This window comes from Canis lupus, chromosome 17 (assembly GCF_003254725.2).
Source record: "Canis lupus dingo isolate Sandy chromosome 17, ASM325472v2, whole genome shotgun sequence".
Classification (NCBI taxonomy): Eukaryota; Metazoa; Chordata; class Mammalia; order Carnivora; family Canidae; genus Canis; species Canis lupus.
Window position 1 is genome coordinate 40,491,962 of NC_064259.1, and position 25,858 is coordinate 40,517,819.

Genomic DNA, 25,858 nt, shown 5'->3' on the forward strand with positions numbered 1-25,858 from the left:
TGTAAGTAAATATTAAATGAATATGTAATTTTGCATTTGAATAGTAGGTTGTTCGGGGTTTGGGAGTAAGTGGCTGCTGAGTTACTCTGCTCTATTGCCTATATATATTAGGTATATATAACATACATAATTAATAAATAGCCATTTATTAAATTCATGAGTGCATTCATGGATAAACAAGAACACAGTTTGTGAGATGAATTGGAAGAGGAGTATTTTTTTTTTTTTTTTTTTTTTGTTGAAGAGGAGTATTTTCATGAACAGTCTCAGATTATTGGTTCGAACCATGGTCCTGGTGATATGAGGCTATGGTTTGAATCCCAGCTGGGTGGATGCTTTCTGGCCGTACCTCAAGTCAGTCATCTCACAGCCATCTCATAAGTGATGTGGTTGCTCTCTTTGGGCAAGAGGACTCAGCATGCAGCTAACTGACACAAATTTATCATCCTTCTTGAAGGCATGTATCTCTTACATTACTCTGCCCCTTTCCTTTGTAGCCTTTGTTACAGTTTGCAACTTTGTAGTTTTGTGGTTTTTTTGTTTAATATTTAGCTGTCTTATGGGGTAGAATGCTTCATTTGAGTAGGACTTGAGTCCATCATTTTTGCTCCTGCTTCTCATTCTGCTTTGGTAATCATAATGATAATAGATAGCTAATAGTGAGATAGCCCTTTCTGTACCCTAGGCATTGTTCTATGTGCTCTGTATATTAGGAACTCCTTTCATTTTCATATTGCCTATGAGGTACATAGTGTTACTATCCCATTTTTTTTTTTTTTTACAGTGAGGCTGCACCTGTAAAAATGTTTCATATGGTAAAAATGTACAAGTCTATGTGTATATACTACATATTATATGTAGATATGGGATAGTATATAGATAAACATGGGATATGCATGAGGACATATACAAAACATTTCTTGTTGGACTTTAAACATTTTTTTTTTTTTTTTTTTTTTTTTTAGACAGAGAAAGAGAGATGGACAGGAGGGGTAAAGGGAGAGGGAGAGAGAATTTTAAGCAGGATCCACACCCAGCATGGAGCTGGATGTGGGGCTCCATCTCACAACCCTGAGATCATGACCTGAGTGGAAATCAAGAATCGGACACTTAACTGACTAAGCTACCCAGGCACCCCAACGTTGAACTTATTTTAAAATATGAATTATGTGTTCTCTTTTTTAAGGAAATGGTTTACCTTTGTGTTCATATAGGGTTTGAACCCAATTTTGGGAGCTTATCAGCTACTTTGCTACCCAATTTACAGGCATCACCTCTTACCAACATTACAGAATCCTTGTGGGCAGCTATTCCATTTACAGATGGGAAGATTGAGGTTAAGGGAGATCTAAAGATCTGTCAATGGCTGGTGAGCCGCAGAGCATAAATTCAAGCCCCGGCCTGTCTGATTCCTCAGAGTAGCTCTCAGTTGCTCCTGGGATACAGTCCCAAGGTTAGGCCAGCTGATTTCTAAGAACCTGAGAGAAGGCAACACCACCCTTCCCTGGTGGTGACCCGAGATGTGGCAGCTACAGCCTTCATGACTGGAAATTCTTCCTGGTGTCCAACCTCAGGCCTTCCTGTTGCCCTAATATTTAATTTAAAATGTTCATTTTCTTAACATTAGTTAAGTTAGATAGCTCATCATCTGTTGATTTGCCATTTGTCTGCCATTTGTTTGTAGTTTTGTTTCTTGCTCAGGGCCTTTATCAGTTTTTCTGTTAGTCTTTGGTCTCTGCCTTGTTGGTGCTTATGTTGCCCAAGTTAATTCCTTGTCTCTTATATGTCACAAAAACACTCTGATCTGTCACTGCCCTACGTCTGCCTATGGTATGTTTTCTCTAAGCTCTCTCTTTTCTCCTGTTGTGAAACAGCCCATTTTTGTGTTACATTACTGCTTCTGGATTTTATTTTTGTTTGTTTTTTAAAGTTAGTATGGAATTTGTACTAGATTAAGATAAGAGCCTTGAGGACTGCTAGTAGCATTTAGGCCTGGACTTCTGATCAATCTCTGTAAGAATTTTAGGGAAACCTATGATCTGTGCATGTACAAAAATTGATGTAGGTTTTTCTCCTAAGTGGGATAAACAGGGATGAAACTTATGACGTTTAGCTTGATATAAGTGTGTGTTTTTTAGACCATGTCTCTTGCCCTGAAATTCAGTGAAGCATTTCTTGTACCCTGACTCCATAAGGCACTGTGCCATATGGGAGACACCATGGTGTACAAGACGTAGGTCTTATAGCTATGGAATTTACAGTTAGAAATTCTAGAGTATTTGAATTAAATTTAACCTTAAGTAATTTTTCTTAGAAATAATGCAGTAAACAAAGTAATAAAGTGTGTGCACTCATCCACATACAGTGTGTGGCATAAGAATTATATACCACACGGGAGTGTTTGCAGGTTCCATTCTTCTTAATCTCAGATCCCCTGAATTCCCCCATTATATTCACAAGTCATGAATGTCATGTGAAGATTTAAGGATTCCTCACTGTGCAATGTTTTACTTAAATGTGAACTTACATGAATTAATGCCAGTGAAATTCTCAGGGTGTTGAGTACATTGACTCTGAAATCTGAGAGTTATTTGCAAGATGGTTTGACCACTAATGTATGCCTTCCTGTATTTTTGACTTTACAGAATAACTTACTCTAGTTACGTGGTAGTTTTATCATAGATTCGAGTTTGTATTTAAAACCAAAATATAGGGGCAGCCCGGTGGCTCAGCAGTTTAGTGCCGCCTTCAGCCCAGGGCCTGATCCTGGAGACCCAGGATCGAGTCCCACGTCAGGCTCCCTGCATGGAGCCTGCTTCTCCCTCTGCCTGTATCTCTGCCTCTCTCTCTCTCTCTCTCTCTCTCTCTTTCTCTGTGTGTCCCATGAATAAATAAATAAAATCTTTAAAAAAAAATGTGATTGAGCAGCTTTTAGCAGTGGACAGATAATCGAAAATTTGTACTATAAAACCACTTTGCATTTTTCAGCAGAAGTGGAAGAGGCTATTTTTCATTACTTAAGGCATGTGGTTCAAGTGGAGAGGAAATCAAGTAGGAAAAGAAAATGCGAAGAGCTGGTCTGACAGATTTAATGTTTATAGCAGCTAGTAATTTGCACTCTACTAGCCCACACGAAAAAGAGTGGTGGGATTGTGGGAGGGAAGGTGAAGAGGTACAGGGGTGGGGTTGAGGAAAGGCTGCTTTCATGGGGAGCCTCCACCCTGTGATGCTGGACCTTGGATATTATAAAGTAGGGAGGAATGAGAAAAATGATGCAAGTCACTTAAAATTTGGTGAGTTTGGCTTAGAATATAAGCATGTTTTGCATTATTTCCATCCTAAAGCTGTAGAAGAGGCAGAAATTAAGGTCAGGAGAATTACAGTGTAAGCCATCCTGTGTAGTTAGGTCCTCCTCACAGCTATGGTAGCTGGGAGAGTGCAGTTGGTGTAAGGGCTAGGAATAGGGCAAATTCATCTGGTGTGGGGTGAGCTTTTGGGATTAAAAGAGCATTTGTGGTGGTTACAGACTACCATCACACACACACAGGAGGGGCAAGGGTCAGAGGTAGATGGAGAAGCAGATTGCTCTTGAGCAGGGAGCCTGAGGCGGGGCTCGACCCCAGAACCTCAGGACCGTGACCTGAGCTGCAGACAGAGGCTTAACTGACTGTGCCACCCAGGCGGCCCCAGAGGCTATTTTCATTGTCAAGATTTCTCATTCAGTTGACTTATATGTCCTAGAGCAGTATTTCAAAAAAAGAATATAATCAATGGTTCCTTATCTAGCACCTCCTGTGACTTGTTGATCTTTACCATATTGGTAGAGATGTTAGTTTGGATGATCTGGGGCCAAGTTGGGTTGCATGGGCTGGGACTAGGGCAGAGGTGAAGACAGTTTTTAGTTGCGGAGAGATTATAGCCACCGCCAGGTACCAGATAACCCTACTTACTTCTTTAGGAGGTTGGAGGTCCATTATCAGAGATTTTAGAAGTGAACTGCTTGAAGTCCAGGGCTCAGTTTGGACATAACCCCAGTAAGGAATCCATTCCTTAACCCTACCCTCTCTGACCCCCTAACTGCCAAACCCTCCCCACTTCCTAACATATACAGACTTACTTGGATCAGGAGAGTTTATCTTCCCCGAATGTCCAAGGCCTATTCTTACCACAGTACTTTTCATACTGTGCCTGTTTAATGTCAGGTCAGGTAGACTGTGAGTTCCTTGAGGGCGGAGGCTCTCGTTTCCAATACTTTATCCTTGATACTTGGCATTGTGGCTTGGTGTTAAGTATTCCCCAATGTTTTGAATAAATGAATGATGACAACTCCAGCAACTGGGATATGTGCTTGATTATTCTAGCATCCTCTCATTTCAGTACTAGTGATATCTGGTCTGGTATCACATAGGTTTCTTGTCAGGACCAAATATGATCAGGAATTTCTTATGTTTGAATGTAGATTTTGAGTTTGGCTGAAATGTGATGATGATAGTTTATTAATTCTAGCTTACCTGCAGCTAAGTTTGTATGAGCCTGGGCTCATACGGTAGATGGGAGATCACATGCACACATGCCCACACATATACATGGCAAGTCTCCTTAGATTGATTTCCCCTGAGGTTTAGAATGTCAGGGTCACCTTGCAGGCTGAACAGTATCAAAGGGCTAAAAAGGTGGAAGGTAAATTGCTAGTCATCACACCTTCTGATGCAGTTTTTATGGACACCAGAGATCTTGGGTTGTGAAGTCCTGAGCTCCAGAGGGTTGATCTAGGAGGTCTGGAGTTGAAGGACTAAGAGAAGAGAGTGACCTTAGTTGTTCCTCTATTGAGCCATGCTTTATGGACATAGGTAGACCTATCTTTTTTCAGGGTAACAGGGCTACTCCTGCCCCTGTGGAAGGAGAGGTGAACTGTCTGATTTCTCCTTTCTTAAAAGTGAGTTTAAGAATCCTTGTGGAGGCCCAACTTGACCTTCAAAAAGCAATATTTCCTTTTAGCAAGTATGGGCTCCAGGTATCCTAATCTTATAATTGGTTCTTGTAAACTATCCTGTCTGAGAACTCCTGAGAGATGGACCATGTATTGAAGATTCAGGGAATGCGAAAGACTGGTGGAGCAGATTCTGTCAGAAATAGCAGCAGGAATACTTCCACAGGTATAGTGGTTGTGAGTCTCCAGCTGGGAGAACTGGGAGCCATGGGCAAGAAAGGGCCGTAAGTGACAGCACTGGCTAGGGTGGGCCCTGAGGCTACAAATTCCCTTTATAGTATCTGCTGTCCCTGGTGCAGGTGCTTAGCTGTGCCCACTGTGGAGGACTTGACCCTCAGTGTCCCATTATGGCCCCTGTTCAGCATAATCTAGTCCAAGAATGCAGCTGTCTGTTATGCAGCAGATCTTTGTGCACACAGAACACCCTTTGTCCCATTGATAAGGGTGAAATCTCAGCCTGTCTCTTCCCTAGAGGTACAGGAGATTCCAAAATTCAGAGTTGTTAGAAGTTGAGGTCAGCACGGGAGTAGAAGACAACTTGAGAGATGCCCAAAGGGCCAGATAGAAATCAATGATGGAACCTAAGGTGTGAGGATTTAGGAGGGCATGAGGCAGAGATTCAAGACAGAAAGGATGAGTGGACCCTGGACAAGTGTGTGACGAGATGTTCTTTTCTTGAGCTAGCTTTTATGGGCTACCTCAGTGGTAGGAGGAAGTCCTGACACTTTGAAAGGGCCAAGAATGGGCCAAAGAGACAGCAGGTTGGGGCTGAAATGAAGGTTTGAAAGTAGACAGAAGGTAGCTCACAATTTTAATTCATCTGTGCCCTACTTTCTACTGACTTTTGAAATAATGGTGAGCTGGTATGAGTAACTACATAGATTTCTCAGTTTTCATTGAGGTAGGTTGCTGAAAATAATTTAGATATTTTTTACATGTCTTTCTTTTATCTACTTATTCATTTTATTTTCCCTGTTGCCTCTATATGTAAGGTTTGGTGTCTTACATCAGAGGGTACCAAATTAAGCAACTTTTGATTATATATTAGATGAACTTTATCTCCAACCGAAGATTTTTTTTTTAAAAGATTGTATTTATTTATGAGAGACACACACAGAGTGGGGGAGGGCAGAGACACAAGCAGAGGGAAAAGCAGGCTTTTCATGCAGGGAGCCCGATGTGGGACTCAATCCTGGGTCTCCAGGATCACGCCCTGGGTTGAAGGCGGCGCTAAACTGCTGAGCCACCCGGGCTGCCCACCAACCAAAGATTTAATGTTAATATTCAATGTTAACATTTAATATCATTTCGAGGAATGAGTTGCAGAGTAGTTCTTACAAGTTCTTCTAACATAGTGTAACTCTTAGCTCATCTATTACTTACAGATGTTGAACTTAAACAGGTTGGGTTAGGGGTGCCTGCCTGGCTCAGTCAGAACAGCATGTGACTCTTGATCTTGGGGTTGTGAGTTTGAGTCCCACATTGGGTATAGAGATTACTAAAAAAAATAAACTTAAAAAAAAGGTCGAGTAAAATGACAAAGTATGTGGCTATTTAGCAAATATTGTTGGTACAAGTGATACCTAGTTTCCCATCCTTGGATTTAATTTGAGCCATTTGTCTTTCAACCCCAGTTTTCTTTCTGAGGAATGAAAATTATAAACAGAAGCTTTTCTTTAGACATTTCGAAAAAGCTGCAAGATTGTTGTTCTCAGTAAAGAGGGAATTCTGGAGGATAGAATGGTGTCTTTTTTTGTCTATTTCTGTAGTCTTCATGTCTCATTTGAAGTTGTCTTGATCACAAGATTGCCCTGTATTCGAGGATTTTTTCTGTCACTAAGTTCAATTCATGGTCCAAAATTTGGAGAAATTATAACATGTCATACTTTCTTTATTTTTCAGTGCAACAGAATGGAATTCGGCATTGTTCCTATATAGCTTCCCGGAAACATCTCTATGTTGATAAAAATACGAAGGTTATTTGCCAGGGTTTCACTGGTAAGCAGGTATGTGTCAAGATGTTTTATAATGCGTACTACATAAACAGAAACATTTATTTTCTATTTTTTTAATATCACAAAAGGTATATAATTGTTACGGGAAAGTATACAGTACAGCAGTGGAGTTGTATTTTAGGAGGGGTTTTGGTGCAATAGTCAGCCTATAAGATAAAAATTGCATTTAAACTTACCTTGAAAATCCCTTCCTAGAAGCATGTTATGTTAGAGACCTACATACTCTCCTTCAGCAAGTTTAACACCACTAGTTTTGGGGATCCCTGGGTGGCTCAGCGATTTAGTGCCTGCCTTTGGCCCAGGGCGTTATCCTGGAGTCCTGGGATTGAGTCCCACATCGGGCTCCCTGCATGGAGCCTGCTTCTCCCTCTGCCTGTGTCTCTGCCTCTCTCTCTCACTGTGTCTCTCATAAATAAATAAATAAAATCTTAAAAAAAACAAAACAACAACAAAAAAAACAACCCACCACTAGATTTCCTCCAGCTTTGGAGTAGATTAGTGTTTAGTTAAAAACTAGGTAAAGTAAATGGCTTGTGTTTAGGCCCCTTACAAAAACATGCCCAGTTAAACACAGATCAGTGTAGGGATATGCTCAAGGCCAGAGAGGCTCATGGGAACTGAGATAGGCAGAAGGAGTGGCACACTGACTTTTCTCATACTCTCTAGGCAAATGGTCTTTGAGGGGACTAGCAGGCAAAATTGCCTGAAGTATTTTAATTTGTTCTCATTCACTTAATATTTATCATTTCTCCCTACCCCTGCTTACAACCTAGAATTTGCATAAGTTTTAAATATATTTGCAATGTGATTCCTTAATAAAATGTAACATAAGAGTCTCCTTTCCTTCCTATCATTTTACTCTATAATGTGTATCCTATACATATATATATATAAGTATATATACACATATATGTGTATATACACATATATATACACACACAAATAGTTTATAAAACCAGTGACAGGCCAAATCTTTAGGCCATAGTTTTCCAAACTTTGATCTATAGGATAATACCTAAATATCCAAATTTCCATGACTTTTGTTTTTATTTATTTTTTTAAAAAGATTTTGTTTATTTATTCATGAGAGAGAGAGAGAGAGAGAAGCAGAGACATAGGCAGAGGGAGAAGCAGGCTCCCTGTCAGGAGCCTGATGTGGGACTCAATCGCAGGACCCCAGGATCATGCCCTGAGCCAAAGGCAGATGCTCACTGAGCCACCCAGGTGCCTATATATATATATTTTCTAAAGAAAGTTGATGTTCATTTAAGATTTGAAGTACATTTTATTAGTCCTCTGCCAATTAAAATAATATTCAGTCCCTTTTTGGTTATATATTAATTGTGTTAGCATATAATCAACTGTTTGATTAATTCAAATTCTCCACATAAGTTTATTATATATGGCGTTTTTGTTTGCTAAATTTTATGTGAGCCTGTGACATCTTAACCTCTGACCTTTTTTTAAAAGAACCATTGTCCATGGTGTAAGCAATATTTGGAACTGTCTCTGTTTCCTGAATGGAGTGATGGCTTGCTTAAATATTGAAATCCAAAGTTGGTTTTAGTGTCTTTCGATTATTGTAATTATATTGTTTCTCATTCACTCTTTTGTTTAAGGTAATTGGGAGTCTTACTTGTCTCAGATTTGTTAGTTAAGATTCTATTAGTATAGAGAACAATAAGGTCTGAAATTTAGAGTTTATCTTCATAGGACATCTACATTTTATTTTGTTAGTTCTTTTATTCAGTGTATATATTGTTTCACATATGAATGAGGAATATTTATATTTTGGAATCTATTTCAATAATGCCAATTTCCAGTGGGTGGAATTTCTTGTATTGGCTTTGAGCTGCTAAAACTATTTCTATTCTTAACTGGATGGAGGGATCCCTGGGTGGCGCAGCGGTTTGGCGCCTGCCTTTGACCCAGGGCGCGATCCTGGAGACCCGGGATCGAATCCCACATCGGGCTCCCGGTGCATGGAGCCTGCTTCTCCCTCTGCCTGTGTCTCTGCCTCTCTCTCTCTCACTGTGTGCCTATCATAAATAAATTAAAAAAATAAAAAAAAAAAAAATGTTTTAACTGGATGGAGATAATGGGAAAACTAAGGAAAATTAACTTACTAACCTGAAATGTCCTTAACTCTATATTAGGACTAAAAAGTTGGTTCATTTGAATTTATCTATCAGATGAATTCTGAAAACAGAGTAGTGATCTAGGGCCGTGCTTCTCAAGTGTCTGGAGTGAAAGACCAAGTTGGGTCTGTTTAATTGGGTCTGTTGGGTATGTTTAATTTTAATTTTCAATCTAATGCAGATCAATATTTTTTGCAAAGTACGGGCAGCCAGGGTGGCTCAGCGGTTTAGCAGCGCCTTTGGCCTGGGATGTGATCCTGGAGACCTGGAATGGAGCCCCATGTCAGGCTCCCTGCATGGAGCCTGCTTCTCCCTCTGCCTGTGTCTCTGCCTCTCTCTCTCTGTGTCTCTCATGAATAAATAAAATATTTTTTAAAAAATATTTTTTGCAAAATACAATAAAAGTTGCAGCGATATCCTATTGCTATAGAAGTTTGCAAAAATTCTCACTTTTGCACTTCTGTGTTTGTTTAGATTTTTTTAAAAAAGATTCTATTTATTACTTATTCATGAGAACACAGTGAGAGAGAAGCAGAGACACAGGCAGAGGGAGAAGCAGGCTCCATGCAGGGAGCCCGATGTGGGACTGGATCCCGGGGCTCCAGGATCACACCCTGGGCTGAATGCAGACGCTCAACCACTGAGCCACCCAGGCATCCCTATTTTGGTTTTTCAATTAATTTTTCTTTTCTCGCTTTTTCATTCTTTATTCTTTCCTTTGTTTTTTTTTTTTAATAATTTTTATTCATTTCCTTTTTGTGTTTATCTTGCTGCAGACCAGCAAGAGTCTACAGACTACCCTTTGAATAGCACTGCTTAAAGAGAGAGCATTGGCTTATGGTTCTTTAAAAACTCCATCATTGACTTTAGACAGTTGGGTCAGCATTTTTAGGTCCCTGTAGAATGACCACATAGATCCATTCAGTTTCAACAGCTGCTTATTAAGTGCCTACTGTATGTCATACATTGGATTAGGTGCCACTTCTCAGTGAACAGAGTAGACATTGAATTTACATTTTAGTGGTGGGAGAGGAACATACCAACAAGATCAGTGAGTAAATTATGTGTTGCACAAGAAAGTATAAATGCTGTGGAAAAAATAAACCAGAGATAGAAGAATGTGACTGTGTATGGAGTTGTGGTGGTGTTTGGGATGGAGAAAAGGGAATTTTATGTCGAGTGGTCAGGGGAAGCCTGACCTGAGTCAAGATCTAAGGGAGATGTGGGAGTAGAGCAGGTGGATATGAATGGAAGCGTATTCAAGGCAAAGGGGACAGTAAGGCCATAAGGCAGGAATGTGCCTGTTGTGTGTGCAGGACACAAGGCCAGCATGACAGAGTGAAATGAGCAATGAGAGAATAGTAAATGAGGCTGGGCAGGTAAGGGGTTTGTATGTGAGGACGTAGGTTGAATATTGTTTTATGAACCAATATGAGGAGTTTACTGTGAACGAAGTGGAAACCCCTGTTTTGATCAGAGGAATGATATGAATCTTGCTTATGTTTAAACAGGATTACTCTGGCTGCTGTGTTGAGAATAGTGAAAGGGAGCCAGGGGCAATATTATGTCAAGAGTTGATGACTTAGACCAAGGTGGTAGCAGTTGAAGGGATCAAGACATCGTTAATTATATTTTGAAGGTAGGGCAATAGTGTATCTGATGTGAAATATAAGAGAATCAAGGATGACTTCAGTGTTTTTGGTCTGTACATCTATTAAGAGTGGAATCGTCATTAACCAAGATGGGGTAGAGCGTGGAGAGGAGTGATCAGGAATTTGGCTTTGGGCACATTAAGTATGAGATGCCTACTAGTTCTCCAAGTGGAGTGACAGTGTGAGTTTGTAGCTCAAGGCAAGGTCTGGGTTGGGAATGTGTGTGTCTGTGTGTGTCTGGGGGAGCAGTTTCCATATGAATGATACTTATTACCATGAAAAGGGATGAGATTATCAACAGCACAAATTCAAGTAGAGCTCTTGAAGCCTACCAAAAAATAATCTTTCAATTTGTGGAGACATTTTTGGTTGTCACATAGCTGGTTGGGGTGGAGAGGAGGGCATGGCACCGAAACCTACTGAGTAGGGGCCAGGGATGCTGCTAAACATTGTACAAAGCATGGGATAACCTCCCATAACAATGAATCCATGTGACCAGATGTCTGTAGTGCCAAGGTTGAGAGGGGAGAGTTAATGGGTAGGGAATTACAGGGTATTTATTGGCTGGGCAGCATTAAAAGCTTACCTAAGGTTAGTGATCACTAATTTAAAGTGAGACCAGTTATCATGCTTCTATTTTTTTCTGTCCAGCTTCTGGTTGGCTGAACATTGCAGTCTTAGAGTAGGTAGCAGACTGGATTTAACCAAAACTGTGGTTTTGCCAGATGTGTAAGTTGAAGTGAGAGAGAGCCAAGGTTGTGTGTCTAATGACTGACTGTGCATTTTAAACTGTGTAAAGGAGGGACGTGAGGACATGAGCAGTTGAGGAAAAGTGAAAAGGTGTTTTTTTTTTTAAGTAAACACATGGGTGTTTCTGCCTATCAGCCAAATATGAAAATGGAATGAAAGAAGATCCTCCTTTAAAAAACCCCCAAACTCTGGGGATCCCTGGGTGGCTCAGCTTTTTAGCCACTGCCTTCGGCCCAGGGCGTGATCCTGGAGTCCTGGGATCAAGTCCCACATCGAGCTCCCAGCATGGAGCCTGCTTCTCCCTCTGCCTATGTCTCTGCCTCTCTCTCTCTCTCTCTCTCTCTGTCTCTCATGAATAAATAAAATCTTTAAAACAACAACAACAACAAAACCCCCCCCCCAAAACCCAAAACTCCTATTTTGGCTTTGCGGAGGATTGTTTTAAGGTTCAAAGCTGACTTCAGCAAGTTGTTAAGAATGTTGCATACGTGTATATATCACCTTCTGGAAAATAGCCTATTTGTTTTTCTTTTCCAAGTTGCTGAAGATGGCTTTAAGGCTTCCCAGCCTGTCTTTTCTCCTGAGTCTTGTGCTTTTTTCCCTTCAGGGCACGTTTCATAGCCAGCAGGCATTGGATTATGGCACCCAGCTGGTTGGAGGAACCACTCCAGGGAAAGGAGGCAAAACACATCTGGGCTTACCAGTCTTTAATACTGTGAAGGAGGTAATTAATGGTACTAAGTTTGCTAAGTAAAGAAAAGCAGGAAAGGAGCAGGCATACTTTGGATAGAGATCTTAATTGTGTCCCCTTTTGGAAGAGTCACTTGCTATTTTAAAATCCCATAATGTAAAGAAATTTGAATCACAGTAAAACCACTGGGTTCATTTTAGTCACACAGACTTAGGATGCCTTCCCCATGCCTGTGTCCTTTTGTTTCTAAGCACAGGTCATCTGGTAAGAGAAGTGCTGTAGCTTAGGTTCTATTTGGCTTCTTATCCTTTCCTTACTCTTTCTTCCTCCAGGATGTTAGCAGTGCACATGTCAGCCTCCAGCCCCCAACACACAGCATGGGCTTTTTGCTAGGCACTGTGCTAGCTGCTTCATAGACATTGCTTCATTCAAGCCTCCCCATAACCCTCTGAGGTGCAGTTGCTATCACCATCCCCAGTCTAAAGACAGGGGTACTACATATGCAGAGAGGTTAAAGGTCCTGCCCATAGTTCGTAGCTGAGAAGTGGCAGACTTAGCAGGGCTTAGGGTAAGTAGTATGGTGTTCTGTGTGAAAAAACTGGACTGTGAAATCATACTGACAAATCATAGAACCCTAGTCTCTTCCCCAAATTGCTGATTTCTTAATACTTTTTGAAGTATTTTGAACCAAACTTTAATTCTGTTACAAAATTAATATGTGATTATTATAAAAACTCCGATGATAAAAATATATGTAAAGTTAAATTTTATAGTGCTTTCCACATCTCAAATTTTGCCTTTCTAGAGAGCTTATTTAAGCTCCTTGTGTATTCTCGTTCTACTCTTGCATGAATACATAGAAAAATAATAGTTTTATAAAAGAAACTATTATGGTACAGAATCTTACCTATATAATAAAAAAAATCTAGGAAATAAACTTAGTACTTGGGACGAATGTATTGATAAAAGATGTACCCCTCCCTCTCTTAAGCATAGTTTTAAGGCATGTTTTAAAGTATCACATTTTTTTTAAAGTACAAATTTATAGACTTAATCTCTTTTTTAGAATACTAACTTCAAATTGAAGTTAATTTGTTCTTGATCGTAAAACATAGGAAAAAATATTCAAATTTGAAATTTTCATTTTACTTTAAACTTGAAAACAGGATTTTTTTTTTTTTTTTTTTTTTAAAGAGTAAAAAAAAAGTTAAAATCATAGGTTCTGTAAAGGAATCATTTGAAATCTTTTTGCTTTAAATTTTTGGTTATTTCCTCCCACCCCTTCAAGTCTCCTACGGCTGACTTCATGACCTCAAAATACAGAGAAAAGCTGTTTTCATAACTCTTCTAGGTAGATTTGACTTTTTCATGAGCTTTTTTTGCTTTCTTTTAAAGAAAAGTTTTTGTTGCTAAGCAACTCATTTATTATTCACCATGTTACAAATAGAAATGACATTTGCAATATTCTGCAAGTTCTCTGACAGATACTATATTTCTTACCTGTTTAGCACTTACAAAGAGCTTTCTGAATGAGTAGGATGGATACCTTTCATCTAGTGTCACTTGTTAGCACAGAGCCTGTTGTCATATTTGGCTTCTGGCAGTATGTGTAGCCTTAAGAGGTAGAAAACTGCAGGATACATTTTCTAAAAAAATACGTATATGCCTATGATCTGACTCCTTTTGGTTCCAGCCTAGTTTTTATTTTTACTTTTTTTTGTATCCCCTTCTCTGTTATCACCTTGAACAGAGTTTTTAAAAAAATTATTTTTAACCCCTGGCATCATTGTTGATGATCTGTCAGTATCCTTTAACTTTTGTTGTTCTGTCAGTGTCAAGACACTTCTTTTTATGAGAGATACCATAGAGAAAGCTCCTCAGTCTCTGGGGATGTGGGGAGTCATTCAGGGATGATTCTGAAAGACACTATCTTTTACTTCTGCCCCTTCTAGTTGTACCTGTATGTTCTGTAGCTTAGTATTCCTTTCCATTGTAAAATCCCATGATACAGCCTTCCAAAAGGTTTTGATTTATATCTTGATTAAGTCATATTTTAACATTTATAGGGAGGCAGCCTGCTGTAACTGAAAAGAACAGACACTTTGGAATCAGAGATACTTAGATCTGAATCTTGGCTCTGCCACTCACTTCCTAGCTATGTGACCTTGTGTAAGTTATTTATTGTCTTTTGGCCCCAGCATCTTGATTTGTAGATGGGGATACTAAGCATACAGGGGTTGTTGTGAGGCCTTAACAAGACCTGTCTTGAGCCCTCCTGCAGGGCCTCTCAGAACAGGTACTGCCTCTCTTGGAGAGTCAGAGATCACTAACAATCTTTGTCTTCAAGGAGCTTTAAGAGACATGACCACACATAGAGGTGGGTAGAGGAAGACATGACCACACATAGAGCTGGGTAGAGGGAGACATGACCACACATTGAGGTGGGTAGAAGGTATTGATGTATGTGGAGAATATGTGGAGACCACAGACAGAACCACAGTCAAACTGATGATTTTAAGTTCTTTGCTTTGTGGAGTGATGTAGAATGGACCCTAATATGCATTTGACCCACATTCTTATTCTATGGCCATTTATGCATTTGTATTTTAGTTTATTTTTATTTTTAACTAATGTGCATTTAGATTAAAAATTGTGAGCATAAAAAACACTATCATTTTTGACATGATAGATTTTGAATAGGTGTTTGAGAGCTGAGTTCCAATGCTCAGTGGCTTACTCCTCCTTTTTCTCCTGGGGAAATAGAAGGTCTTTGGTCCCGAATAGGTGGTACAGTGTCTTGTAAGGCAACAAAAATAAACATGGCCATAGGAATGAGAGGACACAAATGCAAATCAGACAGCGCTTTCAGGTTTCCTGACATGCCATCATCTGAGGGAACGAGGTGTCATAGAATCTTTCAGTTCAGAGTGGCATTTCATAGTGGGGCAGAGAGGAGCCCTGCTTGGTTCTGCTCTTTTCTGACAGCACAGTGAACTTGCTAATGGGAAGAATGAAGACATCCAATGTCTCCTCGTAGTGTTCTATCCTGATCCCATCACATTATTAAAATCATGGTATTGAATGCATTTCATTAGTGTTTATAACTTAACCCATAATAAAGTGCTTTGTGGTTAATGTTTCAGGCCAAAGAAGAGACAGGAGCGACAGCTTCTGTCATTTATGTTCCTCCTCCTTTTGCTGCTGCTGCCATCAATGAAGCTGTTGAGGCAGAAGTGCCCTTGGTTGTGTGCATTACTGAAGGTATACCACAGCAGGACATGGTACGGGTCAAGCACAAGCTACTGCGGCAGGGAAAGACGAGGCTAATTGGGCCTAACTGCCCTGGAATCATCAATGTAAGTGTAAAAAACAATAGGCCAGATTTAGGCTTTCACAAGGCTAACTAGCTTTGCATCAATCCAAGTGTGTTTGTGTGTGTATGACCTATTAGTTATAGGTTGTTACGGGTTTTTTTTTCACTTTTTCTGAAACTGTGAATTTTCTATCCGTCAGCCTGGAGAATGCAAAATTGGCATCATGCCTGGCCATATTCACAAGAAAGGAAGAATTGGTGAGTAGGTTTCCTATAGATTAAAAACAAAAAAATTCTTTGCCCTAAGCTCAAAATTCACTAAGAGAATTTGTAACTGTGCAAATTTAATTCATTTTAATTAACTGTAGTGGAATTTACCAGGGGATTTTATAGTGAATCAGTTCTGTATCCTGAATTGGATGAGGTTAAGAATCCATAATAATTCTGCAGAATCATTGGAGATATTTTTTGGAGTTTTGAAAGATTCTTTTCCTGCTCGGCATGCTGGGGATTCTCCATGTGTTTGCATGTATCAATAGTTCATTTCATCTTACTGCTAAGTAATAATCTGTGGTGTGATTCTGCCACAATTTGCCCATTCTCCTATTGATGAACGTTGGGTTATTTCCAGTTTGAATCATTATGAATAAGGCTAAGGTGATATTTGTGTATAGGTCTTTCTGTGGACACATTTTCATTTCCCTTGGGTAAGATACTTATGAATGGAATCACTAAGTCATAGCTTTGAAGTATGTTCAACTTTTTAAGAAATCGCCAAACAGTTCTGCAAAAGGGCTATTCACTTTACATTTCCACCATCACTGTATGAAAGCTTCAGTTCTTCCACATCTTCACAAACAGCCTTCTCAGTCTTTAATTTTAGCCTTTCTGCTAGGGATGAAATGGTGTCTCATGGTTTTAATTTTAGTTTCCCTGATGACTAATGATGTAGAGCACCATCTCATGTACTTATTGGCTACTTATATATCTTCTTTTGTGAATGATCTGTTCAAGTGTTTTGCACATTTTTTTATTGGGTTGTCTTTTTGTTGATTATGGCAAGGGATTCCATAAATATTCTGGATATAAGTCCTTTGTTTTATATAACACATATATAGCATACATGCTACATATGTGCTTTGAATTATTTTTATTGTTAGTCTTTTTATATCCTATCCTCACGTTACTTTGCCTTATAGGATATCACAAACTTTTTAGAATGTTTTGTGAAAATTCCACTGCTACTTGTTTAGTTCCTTGAAGAAATAACCAAATTAACATTTCAAATTTATCCTGTTATGCTTGTTTTTAGGTTCTTCACACCTTCTCACTAAGCTTTCTTAGTGCACCATGATAGATGGTTACTGTACTTTCTCTATCTATAAACTATGACCGTTAATAATAGATAAAAATAATCAATATAGTGGGTGAATGTCAGTTATGTACTTTACAAGACTGGGTTAAAGATCATGGTTTTTTATTGTTACTAAAATCCCTTATTGCTGTTAGCCCTGCTGCCAGTAGGGTACTTACCAAGTTCTTCTACCAAGGGGGTTCCAAGAAGTTCCATAGTCCATCAGGTCTAGTGGGGGCCTGATCCATGTAGTCACTGATGCTCTTGTACATAGTTGAGTGCTCTGTAGACTCTTGTCTGCTGTGAATGGCTACTGCTGTAGACTTGAAGTGAGCATGTAAGGAGTGTCCCGTGCCAAGTCACTTTTCTGATCACTGCCCTGCTTTCTAAGGTGCCTGTAAACCTAAAAAACAACCACGCGTGACATACTTGACCCCTCCATCCCTTTCAAAATTTTTATTTTGATTAAACTTTTTATGTTTTTACAATTGCAAATTCACATGTAGTAACCATAGGTCTCTGAGGATCTGTCCACTTTTTTCCCTGGTCTGTTTTTGCTCTCTCATTCAGGTTGGGTAATTTCCACTGTTCTATTTTCATTTCACTGATTCTTTCCTCTCTCTCCTCCTTTATGCTACTGAGCTCATCCACTGAGCTTTCAGGTTTGGTTGTTTTATTTTTCTCTTCTAAAATTTACATTTGGGTTCTCTTTATATCTTCTATTTTTTTGCTGAGACTTCATTATTTTTTTGATAAGGCTTTTTATTTTCTCATTTGTTTCAAGCATGTTTGTGATTATTTAAAGCATTTTTATCATGCCTTTTTAAGAATTCCTGTTAGATAATTCTTCATCTTGGTGTTAGCATCTATTTTTTTTTTTTTTTTAAGATTTTGTTTACTTATTCATGAGAGACAGGGAGAGGCAGAGATGTAGGTAGAGGGAGAAGCAGGCTCCCCACAGGGAGCCTGATGCAGGCAGGAATTGATCTCAGGACCACAGGATCATGACCTGAGCCAAAGGCAGATACTCAACCACTTAGCCACCCAGATGCCCTGGTGTTAGCATTTATTGTCTCTTTTCATTCAGTTTGAGATCTCCCTGGTTCTTGGTATTCTGAATGATTTTTTACTGAAACCCAGATAATTTGTGTATTATAGGACTCTGGGTCTTATTTGAACCTTCTGTTGACTGACTATAGACACTGCTTCAGCAGGGATTATCAGGGGGAGGTCCCTCATTACTGCCGGGTGGATATAGAAGTCCAAGTTCCTATTTGTTCCATTGATACTGGAGTGGGTGAGTTCTTCCTTACTGGGTATGATAGTTCTGCTCTCCTCCTTGGTCCTCACTGAGTTCAGTGGAGGTGACCTTGTTATTGCTGGGCAATTGTGAAAGTCCTGACTCTCCACTAGGCCTTCTCTGATACCACCCTGACAAGAAGATGGAGAAGTGCCTAATTACTGCCAGATAAGGATGGACATCTAGACTCCCCACATGGACATGGCTTCCATCGACATTGTAGGGGTGAGGAGGAACTCATATCAGCTGGCATAGATGAAAGTCCTGATTGCCTACTTGGCCTTCTCTTTCACCAGTTTGGCTGGCATGTTGGGGTGCCTCAGTGCAGCCTCCTAAATGTGTAAGTCTAGGAATCCCTTTTGGCCTTTGCTCATATGAGTGAGGGTGAAGGCACAGTTATTTTCTGTAGTGTTTGGTTGGTATGGAGTGGTTATTATCTCAAAAGTTTTCTGTTTTTCTGGGCTGTCCTTGGCTCTTTTGCTAGAACAAGCAGGCTTTTAAAGGGGGATTTTTTTTTTTTTCTGTATCCTTATGTGTTTCTGGGATACTGGCTTCTTTAGATCCGTATCTAGGATGCATGAGGCAAAGGAAACCCAGGGAGCTCAGCAGTGTAGCTTTCCTTGAGTTTTGAGGTCCTTAACTACCTTGCCTTCTTCATCTCTTAGAGATTCCTTGGATTTATTTTATTTATAATGCCCAGGGTTTTTAGTTGTATTTAATAAGAAGAATAGAGGAAGAAAGTACTTCTGCCTTTCAGAAACAGAAGTGTTCTTGTGATAGGTACTTTTAAGTGATAGCTCTTTTACTACATATACTTTTAAGAATGACAGGAATAATCTACCCTAAAAACATGGCTTTCATTACCTTCATTGTGTGCAGTTTGCATTTATGTAATTTACATATCATTTATATGATCAGATGAAAGCTTCTTAAAAGAATGATAACATCCTGGTGTTAATATTCACTGGTTATTATACTGATCCATCACAAGACTAGAATAAATAAAATAGTTGTTTTTCTCAGTAATGTAAGATATTGAGTGGACACTTAGACATAATCATACCACAAGAATCAAGTAGAAAGAGTGGAAAGGAGACTAGACAATTGTACACAAGATATACAACTAAAGAAATTGCCAACTATACTTTATTTAAACAAAGCTAAATGTACTGAGTACATAGGTAGGTAGGTATTACCTACCCAACCTTCTCAGTTATGAAGGGTCCCGCAGAGGAAGGACTGTATTAGGGAGACAGCAGGTAGATGGAAAGAAAGCTCAGAGAATAGGGAAAATTGAAGAAAGAGACAGATGGGGATTGGTGGTAATGATTGTCATTTGTCGTAGGTTAGGGTCCAGGGATTGAATGGTCTTAAAACTATTGGAATTAGATTTTCCTTAAGAGGATGTTTGTACTCTATTGAAAGGTTTTCAGTTTTGAGACATTCAGGTAAGTATTTATTGAACTCCTTCTGTGCATGTTCAATACTAGGAACACAGGAGTGAGGGAAGCAGTCTTGTTTATCAAGCTCCTTGGAGGTTACAGTATAGCAAAGAAGATGGTTGCCACAGAATCTTAAATACCATTGGTGGTCTCTTACTGAGCCAGATAGTAAGAGAACAATGTACTTATTGGAGGAATCAGGAAAGACTTCCAGGGAAAGTGGCATTTGAGGAGATGGGGGCCCCGTTTGCAGCAGAAGCAACGTGACTAAGTGGGGGAATAAATCGATTTCAGTAGAGTAGGGAAATAATGGGAGACAAGTCTGGAGAGGTAGGCTGGCACTGTGCTGGGTTGGGGAGTCAGTGCAGGGTTCCCTGCAGAAGGAGCAGTCCTCATCAAGTGATCCAGCTGTTACTGTCTGGTGAAATTAATCTAAGAGAGCAATTGAACAGTGTTCTATTGTCCAGCATTGACCAAGATACACACGTGTCCTTCAATTTGCCCAATTGGTGCAGAGTATCTGAAGTTACATACACCTGAATTCTTAGTGAGAAGATAAGTATTTATGCACCAACCATATACTTGTTGAGTTGGATGACAAATTGTAGAATGGATTTTTCTTAAGTACTTGTATCTTTAACGTGTTAGCCTATTTATTTTGAACACAATCTAATATTTTAAAATTCTCTTTCTTTAAGGTATTGTGTCCAGGTCCGGCACCCTGACTTATGAAGCGGTTCACCAAACAACCCAAGTTGGGTTGGGACAGTCTTTGTGTGTTGGTGAGTGATTTTGGTAGAATCATTTTATTGTAATGCAGTATCTTTGTTGAATGAGTATAGTAATAACTTTTGGTTATTTCCAAGAGGTTTTGATAACCATTTTATTAAAAAGATGTCATGATCTTAAATTTAATTTTCTTCAGTGTGAAGCCCCACTGTATATTTTAAAGATTCGTGGCCCAAGATTTGACCCTCATGTTGAGCAAGCATTGTGGGACATGTGGCCCCTGCACAGCCTTGGTGCCGGAAAACATCACTTACTTCACTTGCTGTGAAGAAACAGTTCTTTGCATTAGGACTTCTGGTTCTACAATTATCATTTTGTTAGTGCTTCCCAGTTACTGAGTTCTTTGCCATTTGTTATCTTATTCTTAAGGCTACCTTCTGAGGCACCTCTAAGCTGAAAAGTGGTGCTATTATAGCTTTATTGGTGAGAAAATCTATATCGAGGATGATTGAGTTCCCCAAAACTTCTTTTGTTGCCATATTATACTGCCTACGACTTTTAAAAGTAAAAAGATTTTACATTTTAAAATAATTTTAGTATTTGTTGCTAAAAGACAGATTTCTCATTTTTATAAGCATTTCTTCAAAGTTTTAGAATACCTTTTAAAAGCCTTTCAAAAATAGCTTTTCACAATAAATTCTGAAATAAAAACCTGGAGTATTTTAATTAGAATTAAGATCCATAAAGTCAATATTGGAAATAGTGATTGAGCTTCTCTATGTACAAAGCACAGTCTTAGTCACAAAGTAACTTAGTGTGGTGGAGAATAAGAAAAGGTTTGAAACAGAATTGCAAAATTCATTCTCCAACTTCTGTCTTTAATTTGTAAATTACTAATACTAATGCCCATTTCACAGAGAGGCTATAAGAAAGAGGAAATGGCAGGTCTAACGTGCGGCTAGGACGCAGTATTTGACACACAGTACTCATAAATGCTGCTTCTCTTCTTCAACTTCATTCTTCAGAGATGCATTGAAAAGTAGGAAATCAATCCTGCCATCAGTGAGTTTATATACATTATAAATAAAAAATAAAAAGTGGCAGCCAGTCTGTTGGGAGCATTTCCTTTAATCCTGTCCAAGTACTTGTCCTTAAATGTTTGTGTTCGTAGTCATCACTCACCCTGTATCTAAGGTAAAAGGGATCAGTGCACTCTCTGTCCCTCACTGGGACTTGTCTCTTAAAACTTGTGTGTGGTTTCTCAGCAGTGTGCCTCATCTATTAGTTACTTTGTGCAAAGACATTTGTAAAATGTTTAATCAGAGAAGAGATAGTCTTGCTTGCTTGCATCACAAACACACCTTTTTAAAAAACACCCATTTTAAAAGAGTTGTTTGGGAATAATTTCATGGGAGGAAAGAAGCTCTATAAAAGAGCTAAAACAAAAATGTCTTTGTGAATATCCGAAATCAACCACCATTTATCATTCACGTAATATTAGAAACAAATAAATGTAGCGATTTGTGATTTTTTTAAATGTTAAATACCAGAGTGACTGCATTTTAAAACATTGGTGACGGGAGAGGCAAAATTAGAACAATAATTGAAATAGCATCTCTTATTTTCATGGTTCATCCTTAAATTTTCAGCTGGTGTTGCTATACTTTGAATTTTTCAGGCATTGGAGGTGATCCTTTTAATGGCACAGATTTTATTGACTGCCTTGAAATCTTTCTGAATGATCCAGCCACAGAAGGCATCATACTGATTGGTGAAATTGGTGGTAATGCAGAAGAAAATGCTGCAGAATTCTTGAAGCAACATAATTCAGTAAGTTTGGGTCTGGGTTTGGAAAAATACAGCTCTTCACACACAGTAGGCACTTCCTGAGCTAGTCACTGCTGTGCTGCTGTTGATTCTTACTCTCCTGACAGTGCTTCTGCAGAGGCTACCAGCAGTCTCCATTCTTTCTTCATCCTCTCCGTCCTCTTGGTTTTTCTCCTTCTTCTCATCTTAATTTTTCCCCAGAGTTAGTCTCTGTGGCCTATTCCTTAAGTGTGAATGATTCTTGTATATGAACATACTTCGTGCAGTTCCAAAGGCAGAAACCTCAGAAGCATCTTTTACTTCTCTCTCATCACCTGTTTGCACTCAGTTACCAAGATCTGTCCCTAGTAGTATGTTGAGATTCAGTGCATCAGCTGTAATTAGTCCCTTTGCTCTGGTTCCAGCTGCCATCCTCTCCACCTGGACCATATCAGTAGTTTCTTCCTGATTGTCTCTACTGTTCCTCAGGCACCATCGTCTCCCTTCTGTCTCTGGCCATCCTGCTCACAACCACCCAGATCACCTGCCCTTCTGCAATACAGACATTGGCGTTGCATACCCTCTGGTTTTAAACCCTGACAGTCTCCCATTAAATGGAAGACAAAGTGTGGACTTACCATGGTCTTCCAGTCCCTACACACCTGTCTAACTCTCTTCTTCAGATCCATGTCCCATCTGACTGGCCCGATGTTTTCATTCTCACTTGCCTTTGCTTATTCCTTCTGCAAAGACTGCTTACTATCCGACTCTCCCTCTAGTCTATATCAGGGGCAGCAGGGAGTGCCCCATCCCCCAGCATATCAGGCACCAATAGGTGGTGGATAAGAAAAGAATGAAGCATATCGTTAAGAGTTTGAGGTAACTTGAATTCAGAAAAGTTGTAAACTTTGAAATTCAAGTAAAGACTGACTTCTTTTTAGGAAAGATTTGGGTTACTGTGACATTATGCTATGTTCAAGTGAATTTTAAAATGTATTTAGACCCAACTCTGGATCCCTTGACTAGCTTAGATTTTGGTGGGAAAAGCTAAGTATATACGTTTTATTTCATTTGGCACATGTTTTTCTATTCCTGGTTAGTTCTTATGGGATGAATTTTTATTAAGGACCTACTGTATGTAGGATTCTAGGTTGAACAGATGACATAAGACACTTAGCACAGTACCTGGCACAGAGTACTGAACAGAGTACTGAACACTCAGTAATGTTCTCTACTGCCACCATTACTGTTTTTATTATTGTCATTATTATAGTGACAATACTTATTTGTAAAACTGGTGTTGTTTAATCTTGACCCTTTGAGAAAGGTTTTTGTCCTTTTATGAATAAGGAAACTGGCACAGGGACATTAAAAACTTGCCAGTGGCAGGTATATAGCAAATGAACTAAAGGTGGGATTCATCCCCCACGTCTGCCTGACGTCTCCACTATGTCATGGAGGGGTCAAGAGGCTGATTGCAGGGATTCAGGAAAAGGGTTACCAGCCCTGGGCCTCTGCTCAAACTATGCTGATATCCTAACTGGTCTGTTTTGGGGCTTTCACGTTTCTCATCATTTCTGCATCTTGTTTTCAGACCATACTTCCTTGTAGTCTCTTTAGTTGTATTTTTCTCTGCTTAAAAAATTGTAAGTGACTCTTCTTTGTTAATAGGACAATATAAACTTGTCTGACATTCTAGGTTCATCAAAATCTTGTTTCCTTCTAGTGCAGCATTCTTTTTCTGTAAGTATGGAGACAGAAGGATCACGTAGAAATTAGTGCCACTTAAATAAAAGATGCTCATAACTGTGTAGAGCCCATAAGTAAATGAAGAAGTGACTTGTAGAGTCTTTTCTTTTTAATTCTGCACCATGGTAGGTGCTGGGCATACAGAAATAAATGTGAACATAGTTTCTGAATTCAGAGATTCTTAGTTTAGGAGGGGAACACATGGGAAATAAGTTACAGCCACTATACTTAGTGTAATAGTAGAAACTTGTCAAGGGCACAGCAGGGTCACTGAATGGAGGATGATCAACCATGTTTGTGGAGACTGTGGGAGGAAGAGTCAGAAAGGCTTATGGGGAAAGAGGAGGCTTGAGTCAGGTCTCAGAAGTTAAGTAGAAATTTGTCAGCTGTCCAGCGAGGGTGGAGAACATTCCCTACAGAGGAACAGAGGCAGAGCAGCCTGGAATTACTGGGAGACAAAGAGCAGGGAGGAATGGTGGGAGATGAGGCTGGAGTAGGCCGCATCAGACCATGCAGAACCTGGCTGCTGGCACCATAGCACAAATCTGGGCAGTGGAAGCAGCTTTCTAGTAATCATTCACTGTCACATGTTCATAGTTAGAAAAACAAAATGAAACCGATTTCACTTAAAGAATGTCCTTGATGAAGCAGTAAAAATTATTAATTTTATTAAATCCTGACCCATGAGTCAGTATTTTGTGATGAAGTGGGAAGTAAAGCACCTTCTCAATTGAGTTGTGAGCTGAACTAGCTGCTTTTCTTACCATGAAAAAACCCTCAAGAACAACTGGCAGACAGACTGTTCAGACTTGGGTATGTCGTAGACATTTTATCAAAAATGAACAAAGTGAACCTCCCATATCAAGGAAAACAACTTATAGTATTTGACAGTGATAAGATTTGAGCTTTCACGTGAATATTCATATTTTGGAAAAGTTGTTTCTGCCACTGTGAACTGGACTTCCTCCTACTAAAGACTTTGATTAAATCTGGTAACAGTGACTGATTTATTGATGTTGAATAAAGAAACGTATCAACATTTGGAAGATGTACATAATTCAGTAAACATATTTTTCATTCAGCCAATGAATGTTATAAAATCATTATAGGTAAAAGATCCATTCAATGGATTTTAAAGTAGCAGAGGACAGAAAGTTCATTGCTATGGTTCTAGATTCCAACATTGTAACTGACCCTTAAGAAATTACCACTTGAAGAGGTTTATCTAGTATCAAAGAAGAGTATCCACAATTATCTGACAGGCTGTTAAAATTCTTCCCCTTATCCAGCCATGTATATGTGTGAGCCCAGACTTCTTTGAGTTCAGCCAAAATACCATATTGGAAGAGATTGAATGTAAAAGCGGATGTCATAATCCATTTGCCTTTTATTAAATTTGACATTCAGGAGTTAGAAAAATGTAAAATAATGAATGCCACACTTCTTACTAAAATGGTTTTTAAAATAGTTTTTAAGTTTTTATTTTTCAATGAATATTTATATAATTTCTTAGTTTTAATTTCTAGTACAGGAAACATCAGATATAATCTACATAAACAATAGTTCTTTGGGGTTCTCAATAATTTTTGTGAGTATAAGGGGTTTGAAGACCAAATGATTTGAGAATTGCTGGCCTTGGGGAAGGTGATGGTACCTGAAGACAGATTCTGCTTGTATTCAGGTTCCGCTTTTTACAGCCATCTTTGGATACCTTGTTGCTTCTGAGCTCTTATTATGAACATGATATTTTCATTTACTGTGAAATTTAATCATATATTCAAATAATATTTTGGTATCTCTTAACTAATTGATAATATTTTATATTATTTCTTTAACTGTATTTTAAGTCTAGAGTACAGGAATTCTTATATCTCCCACGTAGATTTTTATTTTTTTACCTCAGAATCTAGGATAGTGTTCTTCATTTAC

General features: G+C 39.0%; 1 protein-coding gene across 1 annotated transcript in view; it reads left to right on the top strand.

The window, feature by feature from the left end:
* Window positions 1–25,858, top strand: part of SUCLG1 (succinate-CoA ligase GDP/ADP-forming subunit alpha) — a 32,147-nt gene that overhangs the window by 3,624 nt on the left and 2,665 nt on the right. Inside the window, exons 2-7 of the mRNA XM_025453760.3 lie at window positions 6,893–6,996; window positions 12,153–12,269; window positions 15,380–15,592; window positions 15,750–15,807; window positions 20,344–20,427; window positions 22,053–22,204. Of these exons, the coding sequence (XP_025309545.1) occupies window positions 6,893–6,996; window positions 12,153–12,269; window positions 15,380–15,592; window positions 15,750–15,807; window positions 20,344–20,427; window positions 22,053–22,204 (728 nt within the window). The remainder of the gene's footprint in view (window positions 1–6,892; window positions 6,997–12,152; window positions 12,270–15,379; window positions 15,593–15,749; window positions 15,808–20,343; window positions 20,428–22,052; window positions 22,205–25,858) is intronic.